The sequence below is a fragment of the Gymnoscopelus braueri genome, assembly GCF_963280865.1.
Source record: "Gymnoscopelus braueri genome assembly, chromosome: 22".
Taxonomy (NCBI): domain Eukaryota; kingdom Metazoa; phylum Chordata; class Actinopteri; order Myctophiformes; family Myctophidae; genus Gymnoscopelus; species Gymnoscopelus braueri.
The window spans coordinates 14,412,731-14,429,194 of NC_137624.1; the positions used below are offsets into that span (position 1 = coordinate 14,412,731).

The 16,464-nt window shown below is 41.6% G+C and overlaps 1 protein-coding gene across 1 annotated transcript in view; it reads right to left on the minus strand.

Moving 5' to 3' along the window:
• Nucleotides 1-1,539: 1,539 nt before the first annotated feature.
• Nucleotides 1,540-16,464, minus strand: part of LOC308078654 (matrix metalloproteinase-17-like) — a 126,333-nt gene continuing 111,408 nt past the window's right edge. Inside the window, 3 exon segments of the mRNA XM_080419917.1 lie at nt 1,540-3,386; nt 7,230-7,487; nt 11,412-11,564. Of these exon segments, the coding sequence (XP_080276043.1) occupies nt 3,061-3,386; nt 7,230-7,487; nt 11,412-11,564 (737 nt within the window). The 3' untranslated portion in view covers nt 1,540-3,060.

Below are 16,464 nucleotides of genomic sequence, written 5' to 3' on the forward strand. Positions count from 1 at the left end.
CAGTCTGCCCCTGTACATACAACATAATTGGCACAAGGCAATCGAAGGCATTAACAATCAGCATCCTTTATCATCGCTCTTCCCTCCATTTCCCCATGCTTTCTCATACAGGCACACAACCCCAAAATATCATCACATATGCCCCACAGACAGGTGGAAAGATGGCGGGAGATAGATCTCCTGACAGAGAATTGCACTCTCACCTTTGTAGTCGTTATTGAAGTAGTCGGTGTTGAAGTATTGATGCCTCTCAAAACATATCTTTATGGCGAATTCGCGAAACATACCACACTTCATCGAAATGCTATTCTGATGTATTCTGGTACATTTATATAGGTCTACTGTACATATGGGACTACTTATGGATTATGTGGACCTAAATTATGAAATCTAAGTGAGAACAGCAACATCAGAATAGTAGTTTGATTGAGTGCGGTACATTCCGTGTGATTATGAGGTGTTTAATTATGCTTATATGTTTTGAGAAGCATCAGTCTTGACTCTGGAGAATCGGTGCGTCCTCCGCAAACCCCAGGACAGATATTTGTGTTTTTTCGGTTCTCTGAAACCGTTGGTCCCATCAAATTGCCACTCGGCACTACACACGCCCGGGTCATATGGCCCACACACGCCAAGTTTGAGGCTGTTTGGCTAGGCGCCATGCACGTGAGTTATGCCCGGGAAACACGACTGACATACGCACACACACACACACACACACGTACACACACACAGGTTTTGTGTATTAATAGATATAAATCAGAAAGTAGATAGACATGAAACCCAGGGCAGAGATAGGAGAGACATGCGAGACAAGAGGAGTCCGATTTTAACTCCCAACTCACGCACGTGGTACAGTATATATTATTAATATTATCTGTGATCGCCTTCCTCACAGAGATCACACAGGGTCTCGGGAGTCTCGGAATTGTATCCGCTCGCGGTAATCCGTTGCATAGCTGTGGCCAGTTCAATGTGCCTTGTTTTTGCACTAAAGCAAGAGGAACGGAGATATAGACATTTTCCCACAAGAATTAAACAGGAAGAAAATGAGCCCAAAAAGTACGTCAGTCTGACGTCAGTCGTCATCTGGCAGTGAAAGCATTATTCATAGGGTAGCGAACAGCGCCAACTGGTGGAAAACCACTGAAAACACAAATCTCGACATTCTCGTCAGTGGCAGGCTGCGCCTTGGCAGAATATGACGAGAAATCTTGTCGGTGGCAGGCAAAGAGTTAACATAGCAGAGGTTTTACACACTTGATTCTCTACATTTCAACTTATTTCATTCTGCTTAGCTTTTAACATATTTTGGGGGCATTTTTTTGCTTTTATTGACACTGACAGCGAGAGTGGAGAGAGACTGGAAATCCGTAAAGAGTAACGGGGGATTCGCTCAGAGCATTGTGCCCATGGGGTATGCTCCCTGAAGGCTCGGCTATCAGGTCGCCCCATTATGCTTATCTTCTACAGTATTTGGTAACGGCTAGCCCACACAGTAGCAACCGTCTTTCTAGTTTAACAAACGAGTCACCAAGAAACATTCTGTTGATTTATTATTTTTGGCAAACAAGAGATTGTGATTCTTTATTTTCTACAAAAATATCTCACATTAGAAAACACAGCCTGAAATGCTCACAATTATTAGCCATAGACCTTTTCAATTCAAATATATGTATCTATTTATATTGTACTGTATGTAAACATATTTTAACAATAATAAGAATAAATCCAGTTGCCATGTTGAGAGGACTAAAAGCGATCTAATGACATCCTCCAATACTATACATCCATCCTCGGTCTGGTCTCCAGACACTAGTTGAAGGAAGGAAAGTGTCCAGGGGTGATGAAAGATCTCCATGGTTGTGGATGTGTTGTTGGAGACATTATGACAGAAACAACAATCCTGTTCCTCCCTCATCCATTACTGTCGCTGTCCATTAGTTTTTCTCAGAAAACATCTATATTCATCTGTTGCTCACTTTGATATGGGTAGAGGATTTAATCTAATATAATTCATGAGTCCATGGAAATATATAAGCAAAGATCGCAAAAGGGCATGGGAGAGAAATGATGATGACATTAAGAGCTAGCATCCATCCATTCATCCATCCTCATAATCCTGGTATTAAAGAGTTCCAGTGAACACGTTATCCTTTCAGCTACTTCAGACCTTATACTATTTAAATAAGCATGGATCCTTAGATTGATATTAAAGCACTTATCGTAATAGCAGGAAACATACACAGGATTAGATGTGTGATGGCTTTCCTGGGCGCCATTTACTGCATTACTACTATTGTTTTACCCGTCTATGTTTCAGGGTGCAATTCACCGGTCAACACTGTCGTAGCCAGATATTGTTGCTGTAAACATGTGCTTAATGAAGACACTAATCAGCATTGATGACCTTGTAATACCATTATCTCTCATTAACCTAATTCCTATCAATCTATTTCAATTACGTTTTCCTAACATCCATTATTAATTTTTTTCTGGATTATTTCAAAAGATATAGTGGAAAAGTGATACAGAAATTGTGTAACCGATATAGTGTGCCACCCACATTGCCAGAATTAGGTGCCCCACACGCACTGATATTAGCTGCAATAAAAATGGTTTCTATAAAAGTATTCTCAATATCATGGGAAATAAATAACAACTAAAAGATATCAACAGATTCGTAATTACAAGAACAAATTATCCTGTTGCGGTTTTATCTGAGTAAACACTGGTCCTCCATTAACCACTTAAACCCTATATACTTCGTTGACCGGAGTCCCCCAGGGGTCTATACTAGGACCCTTCCTTTTTTCCCGTCTACACCAAAATCTCTTCGGCGAAAATAGCCGACCTACGAGCTCGCAAGGGGTCGCACTTGCACTCGCGACCCCTTGCGAGCTCGTAGATCGGCTATTTTCAGGCAAACGTTCGCCCCCCAGAATAGGGACGCTAGGCTTCATGTGATTAAAGAGTCAATAGGCCAATCGCCCCGCTCTCAGCCGACTTGGCCATCCTACTTCCTGATTCAGTTTGAAAGTCTCTTCCCTTTCTTTGACATCATAGCAGTGAGGGCAGGAGGGCCAACGACAGCGTCCAGAGAGGCGTCAGGAGCCACAGGGGGGAGGGGGAGCGATGGACCCCTAGAGGGGAGGCTGTGTCGGAGGTGCAGGAGCACACCTCGTAGCCGTTCTCGGCGTGGTCCAAGTGATGCTGCCCGTTGACCCTCGTCTCGGTGCCGTTGGACTCCGTGTCCGGGGAGTCCGACTGCATCTCGGTGCACACCAGCCAGTCCTTGGCGATGAGCCGGGGATATCCGACCTCCACCTCCATGTCGCTGCCCAGCACGCGCCAGTACTCCTTTCCCTTGAAAAAGTAGGAGGAGCCTGCAAGAAGATAAGGGAGAGATCAGTCAAATTTAGAATAAATTTAAACATTCTAGTGTTTGTTTTAAACCCATTAAGACCCGAGGCTGATTCTACAAAATGTTGCTATGTGGTTCTCAAACTTTTTCATGTCAAGGACCCCCAATTGTATTTGGCTGCGGACCCCCATCTCAAAACATTTTGTTCCAGGGACCCCCAGAAGCAAAGATTTTAGTTAAAATGTTTACTTTAAATATATATTCATATTATATTCAAAGATTAGTAAAAATCAAAAATAGCTGATCTACAAGCTCGTAGTGCAGCACTCGATGCCACGCTACGAGCTTGTGTTTCTGCTATTTTTGAATAGCCAAAAAAATCTAAAATGAACAACTTGTCACTAGCTGCATCATCTCTGGTCATTTTAAAATCCAGATCAAAGACACGCATGTTCTCTCTGGCCTTTTAAATCAAATGTCCCACTGCCTCCATGGAGTAAATGCTTGGACTCTTATCTTGTGCTTTAAAAAAAAAAAAACTCCATGCTCTCCTTCATTGTCCTCCGTTTATAATGTGATTTTTATTATGTGTTGTTGTATATATTTAGTGTAACATTGTTGTTTTTTCTTGTATATGTTTTGCTATATGCTGTGCAGCATATGGTGAACCGTGGTTGTTTTTAAACGTGCTTTATAAATAAAATGTAATTGACTTGATAGAGAGAGAGAGATTAGAATAGAAGGGAACATAAGTGAAGAAAACAGATCAGGATAGAATAGGTGAAATGTACTTGGATTCATCTGACAAATCAAAAAGATTAAAATAGATAGAGCAAACATACAGTATAGCTCATTATCAAAAGCATGCACTTGTACCAACATGATTTCATTACCAATACTGATGCTAAATGAGTTGGAGAAGTTGACGTTTCCTATTTCTTCTCCAGTATTTATCTCAACATTCCCTTTCTTCCTCTTCCTCACATCTCTCCGTTTTATCTTTAAGTCTACAATACCTTCTCTCTTCCCCTCTCTTACGGTGGCTATCTCTCATTTCTCTCTCTGTTTTCTGCTCTGTTATTTTGACTGATCTGGCAGAGACTAGCTGGGCTAACCCCGAGTGGTTTGTACAGCTAACTCCTATTTTATTTGTATTGTTGACACACTGTTGTGGGCAAGAATTTCACAGCCTGCAATGTTGCCATGGCCGTTTCCCCCCCCCCTTGGGTTGTATTGTACTGCTGGATTACAAGTTCATGTGAACCTTAAACTCTCTGTATCTCATTCCAGAGTGGTGTTAGCCAGACTAGGCAGGAGCAGTGTGGAGAAGCAGTGTGTGTCTGTATACAGTAAATAGAGTACTATGGGCGCTATCTTGCGCGCTATGCCTTGGCACTACCCGCAATCCGTTAATCACACACAAGGCAGCTGGCGTTGGCCCTAAACGGTATCTTACGGCGGCGTTACCCGCAATACATTATGTCGACTCCCGTATTTGCACCTGGAGGTGTGGCTAATGGGCGTGTTGTTGCGCTATCCCTAAAATTGCTATCTTGCCCACACGGCACACGTTCTATAATCAGTAACCACTAAATAAGTAAGTGATACTTCTGTGTATCAAATATGTCGGGATTTGTCCGACATTACATGTGCCTCAATGCGGCTGCAGAGTTGAACACCGCTGCACTTCTGAATCAAGTGATTGTGACTGTGATTGTCATTATAATTTTACTGTATTCCACAAAAGCGTGACTGTTAATTCCTTTTGTCAATAAGTTGTGTTTCTATCAGCTGTTGCCAGTTAAGCTTATCATGAATAAATAAATAAATAAAATGTCATTTGATCTGTTTGCTTTAACCACACCAGACCATTCAGTTTAATTAATCCAGAACACAAGCGATTTCTGTCATTTAAAGTTCTCTATAACCAGCAATGTGTGAGTGATAATTCTGTGTATCAAATATTATTTTATTCGGCAGTCAACGTCGGACTGCCTCTTCGCTCTGCCATGGGCAGAGAGGGAGAGATGGCACGCTGATTGGTATAATTAATGTAACGCCCAAACCACATCTGCGTAATGTAACGGGTAGCACAGGTGTTTTAGGGATAAGGCTGGTGGCGCAAAATAGCAACGCGGCCACGGGAACGTCCCTTGTGCAATGCTAAATCCCCAAATAGTGGGTAGCGCGACTTGGGCGCAAAATAGGGCCCTTAAGTGTTAACGCATGTGAGACCATGCGTGAGCCATCTCCTTTAGTATAGTCTGCTTTTCAGTGGTTGGCCTTTTCTCTCAGACCCAATCAGTAGGTTAAGGCAGGACCTTTGTAGCTTGCGCAGCTTCAGAACACAGGCCATGACCTCGTAAAACAAAGTTGTTGTTGTCGTTTCCCTCAGCATAGTAGGTCACCGTCTGCGTTCTCTGCAACACTTAAATGGGCATATTTGGCAAAGGGTTTGATGCACTGCAGTGCAATGTGTGGACATCAAAAGGATTCCCCAGAATCCCCCCTATGTTCTCATGTCAACAACGTATTATCATACAAGTATCATTGTCAATAAAGTCCTTGTGCCAACATTTCACAGTATACAGACGCACGCACGCAACAGTGATTACCCAGATACAGATACCAATAACAACAGTGGACAACAAATAATAAAAACCTATTGATTTTTCTGCAGGTGCAACTTCAATATCTACAGTAAGTAACTGAAGGCATCGATTAAAGATAGCCACCACAGGGGAAATGAGTAACATTCCCGTAATACATCTACTCCTCTGCCTTCCTTCCTTAACCTCGCTTACTTCTACAGTACTTTAATTGTATTCATATTCATAATTCATGTGCACTACACATACATAATTCAAGGCATTGGGAATGTACACAAAACCATGTGTAAATGTGTGGGCACACGCTGCTGTACTAAACGTTTGTTCTTGATATTTACACTATAAAATACAACAAATGTGATTGTTTTATCATGTGGAAATCCTCTTGAATTCAAGTGCAAACTAAGCTCCCGTCCCGCTGAACATCTAGTGTTTCAGTCCAGAGCACTGATGGAATAATTCTTTTCAGCGTCTCGCGCAAAGATATTTAAGACCTTAGGCCGATTCTACAAATGCCTTCTAAATCAGTAGTTCTCACACCTTCAAGATCTTTCAAAAATGTTGAAAAATAGCAGATGTACAAGCTCACTTCGTGCCACGCTGTGAGCTTGTATATCAACAAGCAAAAATCTAAAATTACACAGATGCGTTCCCGGTTTTAATGGGTTAAGCCTGATTCACACTTCCCTGTATAGTGTATAATGTTGTCGCACGTAGAATATAGTCGATCTACAGGCTCACAACACATTGCATCACAACGTGATGTAGATCTGCTATTTTTGCAGAAATGTTTGCCCCCAGAATAGGGACGCTAGGGCAGTGGTTCTCAAACCTTTTTGGCTCAGGGCACCCCTGTAAATAACTTTTTTTATCCACAGCACCCCTGAGTTACATTGTTACTTTATAGCACCTTACATTTAGGTCATATTACGCTACGTAAATATGTAAATCTTTCCCCCTAAGATACAGTATGTCACAAGGAAAATTTGAGAGGATATCAGTTTCCATTAGGACAGATTGAAAATAACTTTGACATTTAACCACTTGAACCCCAGCACCCCTATTCAGGGGGGTATTTGCCAAAAACAGCCCATCTACAAGCTCGTTGTGAGCTAGATCGAAAAAGAACGCACCAAGTACAGTGCAACTCGCGTCCATTTTACTAAATATAGTGGGTTTAAGTGGTTAGACTGAAATGATAAAAGTATTCTGGCACCCACTTTGAGAAACCCTGCTCTAGGGTTCAGGACACTCACCATCAGACCACCTAATGGCGTCGTCCAGGTGTGGCGGCAGCCCCTTCCATAGCGTAGCGTCTTTAGGGTAGCCCAAGTCCATACGTCTCAGGTGGTCATCGTAACGCCAGTAGTGATTGTCCTTAAAAAAGTACGTCTTGTCGTTGTGCAACCAAACAAAGGCAGCGTCCACGGCCTCCATCGGTAGGCCGAAGTCACTGATTGGTCTTGGGTATCCCTCCTCCACGTTATTGTCTTTAAATATCCAGTATTTTAGACCTGAGTGGGCGGGACAGAGAGGCGTGAGTCAAGGTCCCCACAAAAGTAGACCAATCACAGCTCACACTGTGACGTGCATGATTTGACTAAAGAATCTTAACGGCACCTGGTATAATTCGTTGTAGCATAAAATGGACATACATACATATTTGCTTCATCCCTGGCTTATAATGTGAATGCTGCTTAAAGGGGAACTTTTTATCTTAAAAATAAACCCTGGGCCCTATTTTTAGATCATTAGGATCACAAACGAAGGGTTGGTATGAAACATTATTGGAATTGGTCCATCCAGGCACCTCCGGATGTTTTACGTCCACAGGGGCAAGTTGGTAATTCCTGTGCCAGTTTTTTCAATACTCAATACTCCAAATGATCTATTCTAGTGCCCAGATCAAAAATATATAGAAAAACAAATCCCTTTTAAAGCTACAATCCATAAGTTTTATGTCTGTTGTCTCTCTCTTCCGACAAAGATATGTAATTCTTTTTTAAATATATTTTTGGGACTTTTCTGCCTTTATTGATAGTACACAGTAGAGAGAGACAGGAAACAGGGTGAGAGAGACAGGGAGTGACACGCAGCAAAGGGCTTGGGAATTGAACCCAAGACTTGCTGTCAGGCTGCATTCTCACCACTAGGCCAGCGGCACCCCAGAGAGATATAATTCAAATGATGTCCAAACTACAATAAAGATGGCGGCATAATCAATCCGGTGTGCCGTCTGCTTCAAATAACTTTATTTACATTGTCAACCAGTGTTCTACCAGACACTAGGGTTGAAATCAATGCTAGGGTTGAAAACATACAGTATTCTACCATACAGATTGGTTAACATTGTATGAGTTAAAATAAGTATCTTTTGCTGTAGCAGAGAAAATACACACCATAAACGGCACTGACGGTAACAATTTGTTCATGATGTATACAGCACACCTACCATAGTAAATAAGACAGACAATAGCAGTCAACTAAAACAATGGAATGCCAGGGGACACAACTTTAACACATTTTTAATTTAAATAAATGCACAATGGACTTGGTATATTTGATTGACTGTGCCTTCATGCTATTTTTGTTTATTTTGCTCTGTGTTCCTTTCTTGTCTATACTTTCTCCTTACTCTTGTTTAAGTTCTAGTTAATTAATTTCGAACATTTAAAAATTAATAAAAGAACATAAAAAACAAAATAAAGAGAACAATAAGATTGGCAGCATTATTACAACATAATGAGAACATTATTATCTCCACTAGTCCATACTGGGGATGTGTGCATTCAAAGTATTAACAGACTTGGGCTTATATGCTGTACAGCAATAGTTGCAAACCTTTTTGGCCCCAAGGAGGACCACTTCCTCCCATAGCGTGGGGGGCTGTAACCAAGGCGACGGCTGTAAGCATGCCGACGATAGCTCCCATAGCCCGAATTCTTTTACAAGAAAACGCTAATAAACAGCTTACATTTTGGGAAAGTAAAAAACGGGCGTCACTGTTCCGTGCACATGCTAATGGTCAATGCAAACAGGTTTTGGTGACAGGTTTCGGTGACAGCTTTAGGTGACAGAGGTTTGTGGAATTATAGGTGGATGTTCGAAAAAGGAGCAGGAAGAAGTCGGGTCCTACCCCTTCTTTATGTGTCTCAACACAATTACTATGTAAATATTCAGGCTTTCAACCCCAGTGTTTACATACTAAATATTCAGGCTTTCCGACCCAGTGTTTTACATATATACTCAAATTGAAAAGAACAAAAAAGAACTCCCTTCTCTTGTAACTTGCAATGTTGAGAGCGTGCGTAAAAAGAAGAATTTCAACCACTCACTTTTACACCAACAGTAACGGTGTGGTGTGAAAATAAAATGTATTCTGATTCTGATCATGGTAATAAAAAAAAGGTTAGAAGACACATCACACATCATTCACAGTTTGGCTCCACAAGGAAGGACAGAATACTCTCTGCCCAGAAAACCATTTCACAAGATATAAAACCTGTGCCCTTGAGTTACTTTGTATGTCTGTTATCTTCACAAAAGATAACATCTATCAAGCAGAAAATAATACTGCTACCCAGATGCATTTGTTTTTGTATGAAAGGCAATAAAAGCCAATATCTGCATGTTTACACCATGATTCACTGACCTGTATTCAATGTATTTGTGATGTCAAACTATCAAAGCAACATTTTCACCTGCCGGAGGTAATAAAGAAAACAAAACCAACAGAACCAACCCAGTGGAATACTATTCTGCCACTGTCTGTTAGAGATTTGTATTTATAACTTATATAAGCACTTTTGTACTTATATATTATATATTTTCCCCCTATATTTTTGTGTGCGCGTGTGTGAGTGTGAGTGTGAGTGTGTGTGTGTGTGTGTGTGTGTGTGTGTGTGTGTGTGTGTGTGTGTGTGTGTGTGTGTGTGTGTGTGTGTGTGTGTGTGTTGTAACGGTTTCCTCACAGTGTGTTACAGTTTTTTCCATATTGGCTTCATGTCTCTTCAACGTCACATTTTCATCTTAAACCCCTTAACCACAAAAACCTTTCTAAATTATTTTGAAAATAGCCGATCTACAAGCACACAGGCTCACAGCGTGTCATGGTGCAACGCCTATAATGCCTATAATGCCCAACATTGAGACGCCATGGTTGAAGTGGTTAATTTCTGTTGCATTTTGCACCGTTGTGTTGGAACTGTTGAGGAACTCAAGCTATTGTGGTCGTCTGGTTCTGGTTTTGAAATGACTTGTTTTAGAAGGAAGTGCTTTTACAGGAGCATGCAATTTGGGCATTTATCAGACACTCTTATCCAGAGCAACAAGTGCGATCGGAATAAGCAGAGTAACAATGCAGTCTAGTCAACAAACAAGGTAAATAGAGACATACGTAGAGTGCAGAGAGAACAATGTGGCGCCTCAAAGAAACTAGGATAGCAGGTAAACAATGAACCTAGCATCTGTCTAAACATGTTTACATGAATCTAAATAACATTCTCAACATTTGTGGTAAAAAAAAACAAATCTAACAAAAACCAAGATATATCTGCATAATAAACTAGCACCCAGTGGTGGAAAGTAACTAAGTACATTTACTTAAGTACTGTACTTAAAGGTAGGGTAAGTGATATTTTTGGGTTAAAACAAAAAATATTTTGTTAAAAGGTTAAAGCACTATATTCTGGAGAAAGTACCAATTTTTAAGCTTAATTTTTATCGTGTTCCAGTTCCAATTTTGCCTGTTCATTTCTTAGTGTCCTCACTTCCAATTTCACTTGTTTAATCTATATCCTGATTGAGTTCTCTATCCTGATTGGATAAAATTGGAAATGAAACTGGCAACGAAAATGCATTTTCTGTTTTATAAAGAGCTGGAGAGACAAGCAGACTCCTTTTTACTGAACAAACACTCTATAGCAATGAGTACTATCAGAATATATAGCTATTTAACACTTATTTTAACCAAAGAAAATCACTTACCCTACCTTTAAGTACAATTTTGAAGTATTTGTACTTTACTTGAGTATTTCCAATTTCCAATACTTTTACTTCTACTCCATGTAGATTTGTAGATTTTGATTATTATTCCAAAAAACATTAACCACTTCAGCCGTATATGTATTGCGGCCATTTGAAAATAGCAGATCTACAAGCTCACAATGCGCCACGATGCGACGCTTTGTTTGCTTGTAGATCGGCTATTTTCAAAAGATTTTTTATACATTTTGAACTTGTGAAACGGGACATTCTGCACAACTTAAAGTATATGTTGATGCCTAAACTTTTGAACTTTTACTCAAATAAATTTTGATTACCGGACTTTTACTTGTAACAGAGTATTTCTACATTGTGGTATTGACACTTTTACTCAAGTAAAAAAACTTGAGTACTTCTTCCACCACTGCTAGCATCCAATGTTTTCTTTACGATACCTTTAAAGAAAACGATCTTGTGGTCTCCAGGTCTCTCGTATACAGCGTCCAGAGTGTCCAGGTTGGCTGGCAGGCCTCTCCAGAAACTATGGATCAGAGCAGGACGCAGTGACACCAGGTGCTTCTCTCTGGTCAGACGCCAGAAATACTTCCCTATGTGACAGGAGGCCGACACGGAAGTTGGAATTAGGAACAACAGTACAAAGTACAGTGTATGCCCATCTGTGGATACATTTTCTGTTGAAATACGGATATCGTCGCTGATCTTTGGAAACATTGTATGCTTTAAGACCTGAAGCAGATCCTACGAATGCCTTCTGAATCAGTAGTTCTCAAACTTTCAAGATTTTTCAAAAATGTTCAAAAATAGAAGCTTGCAGCGTGGCACGAAGTCACGCGCTGTGAGCTTGTAGATCTGCTATTTTTGAATAGTCCACGCTAAAATCTAAAATGACACAGATGCTTCCCCAGTTTTAATGGGTTAAGATATGGAAAAAAAGAACCCGTGTTCCAAAGGCTCCAATGTAGCAATTATTTAGTCCCAAACTCTTGCAATGCTTTCCATTGGTTGAATATTTATAAAACCCAGAACCAGACCTAACCACTTTCACTTTCATAGCAGATCTACAAGCTCAAACGTGTCACAGTGCGACGTGTTGTAAGTGCTACATACAACAATTCCCCCAAACATCTACACTAATCCACACAATTACAAAGACATTTACACAGACGCAAACCAAACGAAATGTTCAGCACAGCTGTGTAAATTGCGCCGTGTCTAAAATGTGTGTGTAGAGATGATGGCAATCAGTCAAATGGAAAACAGACCGGGCACTTCAACTGAATGCAAATTTGCTGGTACAGTGACCAGAGGACTGATTGATTGTCCCATCAAAATGTAAATTTCCAAATAGAGCATGCTTAGATTATTGAACCAACTGATGCACATTTCCGTCTTTATGGAGCGCCAGCAGTTGTGATGTGACCTCATAGCCTGAGAGGACGTTAAGGTGAGCGTGTTGCGTTGACTGATGTGACGACGTGTCGAATTCTGTGACCAGAGCTCTTAAGCCCGTTCAGAGTATGGAAAGGCATTGTGGACTCCCCATTGGCTTAAAGGACAGCCAATGAGGAGAAAGTGATGAAAAAGACACGACTAGCACATCGACTGAATATAGACCAGCTTGCTTCACAAGCTGGTTAAAAAAAACAATTTAGGATCACTTTACTATTGTTTTTGACTGTGTTAGTGTGTTTGGTGTAGTTGTTCTCAAGCTGAACCATGAGGGATATTATTTAAGAGGACACATTTGTATGGAGGCCTTGGGCTGTGTTGGACTGCAGTTCCCCAGCTGACCCACCACTCATCTGAATCATTCATTCTGGCATTGACTACCACAGCCTGACTCACCCGCTTTAACCCATTTAGACTGGGAAAGAATCCGTGTCATTTTTAGATTTCTTTGGCTATTCAAAAATAGCAGATATACAAGCTCATAGCGCGGCACAGAGTGCCGTGCTATGAGCTTGTATATCTGCTATTTTTGAATAGCCAAAGAAATCTAAAATGACAGAGCTGCGTTCCCGGATTGAATGGGTTAAGTTCTCCTCATCTGGCCTGAGAGAGAGGGAGACCAAGCTTTGTTTTGGCAGTGAGAGGTAAATAAAATGAGGACACTTTAATACTAATGAATGTTAGGATACTCAGAAGGCGTTACAACAGAAAGCCAAACAGTAAGGCCAAACAAAAGCAATTACAAAAAAGTAAAGAAAGTTACAACGAAAGACACAATAAACACAGTAAGGACAAAACAGAGGGATGTTGAAAGATAAAGACTGTAAATAGATAAAAAGGGGGTAAAACTAAAAGTTAAAATAAATAAGTACAGATAAAGAGTAAAAGCTCAATAAATGGGTTTTAATAGAAGTCTCCGATTCTGCAAGTCTTATCTCCTCAGTCAGGGCATCACAAAGCCAAGGGGCCCTGGCGCTATAAACACGGTCAACTTTAGATATTAAGATGTCTTTATTATTGCTTTCATACTCTGTTCTTTGCTTGTTTTCACAATATATAACTGGTTTTATCCTGCTGTTCTTATTTTCAATATTATTACACTGTTGTATTGTGCCTTTTGTAATCTCTGCATCATTGAAAATGAGGCCCCTGCCCTCAATGTATTTCCTAGAAAATAAATAAAGGTTGAATGAAAATATTAAGCCTAGACTTTGGAAAGGCCAGATGGGCCCCACCTGAGGATCTGAGGCGGAGAACTGGGTATTATGGGGTCATTATTTCTATAATGTAGCTTGGTACCAGTCAGGCTCAGATGCGCTCTAAAAGTGATATCTTAATATCAATTCTAAACCGAACATAGAGCCAATGGAAAGACGCCAGATAAGCTCTCTGGTAACACCAGTAAGAAGCCTAAGCTACTGCATTCTGAACTATTTTGGAGGTGAGAGAGTGACATTTGGTTTATGCCAGAAAGTAATTTGAGTCTTGAAGAAATAAGAATGGATGACTTTTGAATGACTTTTCCCAAGGTCAGTATGTGTGAGCAACGGCTTAATTCTGAAGATGGTTCTTATCTGAAGAAAGCAGGACTGGACTTTAAAAAATAATAATTAATGTGCAGTTCAAAGCTTAAATGTGAATTGAATACTAGGCTACTCTCAAATTTGTGACAGCGGGCTTCACATTAGCAGGCATGTGACCATGACTAATGAGTAGTAGTAGATTTGTGATTGAGATTTAGTGTTTTTTAATTATTGTGTTGAAAATAATTTGAATTTAAGATGAGCTATCCGACAGCTGACATCACTGAGATACTCTTGGTTCACCAGGTCTCAGGGGAAGGTATTTATGTGTCTTGTCCATGTAGCAACGAAGAGCCATTGTGACATAGGATGATTCGGCCAAGTGGAAGCATTTAGATCAATGTTGAGGGAATCAGACCCTGGGTCAGTAATCACCCAGACTCCCCACCGGAACCCCTTCGAGATGTGCTATAGTCTCTCCGGTTACCGGAATTTTTACCTTACTCCTACTTATCGCTTTATCTAGAATGGATAAACTCTGTCTCTTGAGTTCAACCTAGAGGATCTATTCTCGGTAGATTACAAGTGGCTTCCGACAATGTCTAGACTGCATTGCTCAGAATTGGACTAAACATTGCTCAGAACTCAGGCACAAATCTAGAATAAGATTTAATAAACACTCAGTGATCGGAGACCAATACTATTGCCTAGGCGTCTTTCACCAGCAGCTACGGGACACAACTGCTGTCGTATCTGCGTGTGCTTCAACATCAACTGTACAGACCTAATTTCACTCTTGGCTCTGTGTTATCACTAAGCGGCTGGTGCCAAGTGATCTCTCGTGAGCGGCGCTCTGTATCCTGCTTGTATAGGAAATAAATGAGAGCCACTCGTTGAGAGATGGACTGGATGCGCCAACCGTCTTACTCAGTAATAAACAACAGATATATCTCCACTGGGGAAATATCGTGAGAATGAAACCTAAGGCCGTGGACAGGGCCTGTCCCCACCTGTGCCAGTTAGAGAGGAACTCTCAAACACAGGCTGGCTCCTATTATTAATGTAATAATTGTGTTACCAATCTTACCACAGAAATTCAGGAAAAGGACAGAAACCCAGGATATCTTTCTCAGCTAATGAGGCATTGGGGAGGCAGTCGTCGCACAAAGTGAAGTTCAATAAAAAGTATTTATTAAGAAATGAGTTACAAATATAGAGTAGTAAAGTATTGAAAAGATAAGAGGCCACGAGGTGGCTGTTAGCTGTATATGACAACAGATGTCGTAGATGCAAAAGTCCAGGAAGAGTCTGCCCGTACCTGGGCGCTTGTGGGTTAAATACATCAAACCCTTGTGGCAGTATACTGTCAGTACATAGCATCCTCCGCCCCTCCCTCCTGCTCAACTCCCAACCCTTGAAGCACGTACACATGTTCCCATAGTGACGCATAACAGCTGCAGCCGGTGCGTGACCTTGAGCGTCTAGTATTTTATCAGTTTTACCTAGACAGTGCATGAGAAACATTTCTAGCAGAAAACACATTTATAGCTGAGTCATATAGTGCTAGCATTTCTCTGAAGGGCTAACAACTAGCTAAGCATTGTTTTACATGTGGCAATAATCCCTAGTAATAGGGACCTTGCTGGCCTCTTGTATCGGGTTGGTATTGGGCAGGGGGCGCCCCATAGAATCCTGTGTTAGGATGAGGGCTGGGGTAGGGTCCCTGGTGAGGTCCCCTCGGTGCATATGGATGGGGGTAGGTCGGCGGACCCCCCCCTGGTGTAGGAACAGCGTTGTATGGTTGATTCCAATTGTTCCATTGCTCGCCGCCTGCAGGCCACCCATTGGCTGGTGCCCTCGCAGCACGGTTCTGCTTCAGCTTCTCTCTCTTCTTCTTTCCGGCTGACACGGCAGATGCCTTGGGCGGGGGCTTTACAGGAGCTCGGGGTATAGGGGTCACATTGATGGCTTGAGCCTCGCTCTCAACACCCCCTCTGACCTCTGGATCTCCAGCTCCCCTCTCACTGCGGTAGTTCCTTGTAACTCGGATCCCAGTGAATTGGCGCGTCTTGTCAGGTTCAGCACATGGGCCTAGCACGGCACCCTCGCGGAACAGTTCCAGTTGTGACCTAGTTGTGTTACAGATCCAGTTGTGACTCTGGATCTCGTCGATGCAGGCCCACAGCATGTTCTGCCAACCGGTCATGCTCTGGTCAGGTCGGACGACCTGGTAGATTGAGACTCTGGTCGGGAACGTAGAACCCCATCCATCCCCAAGGAGAAGATTGGTGACGCGTGATATTAGTTCGGAAACTTCCTCAAAACGCGTTTTATCATGCCATCCCATAGGGTGGTAGGGCTCTCTAATAGGCCTCCTTCCAGCTTGGATTCCCATGATATTGACCCAATTTCTTGGATCACGCAGTTTTAAGTCAGACATCCGTTTCCCAGCAAGGTCAATCAGATTCAGCCGGGCCATGCGACTGGCCAAACCTCTGGTTTCAGTTACTGACTC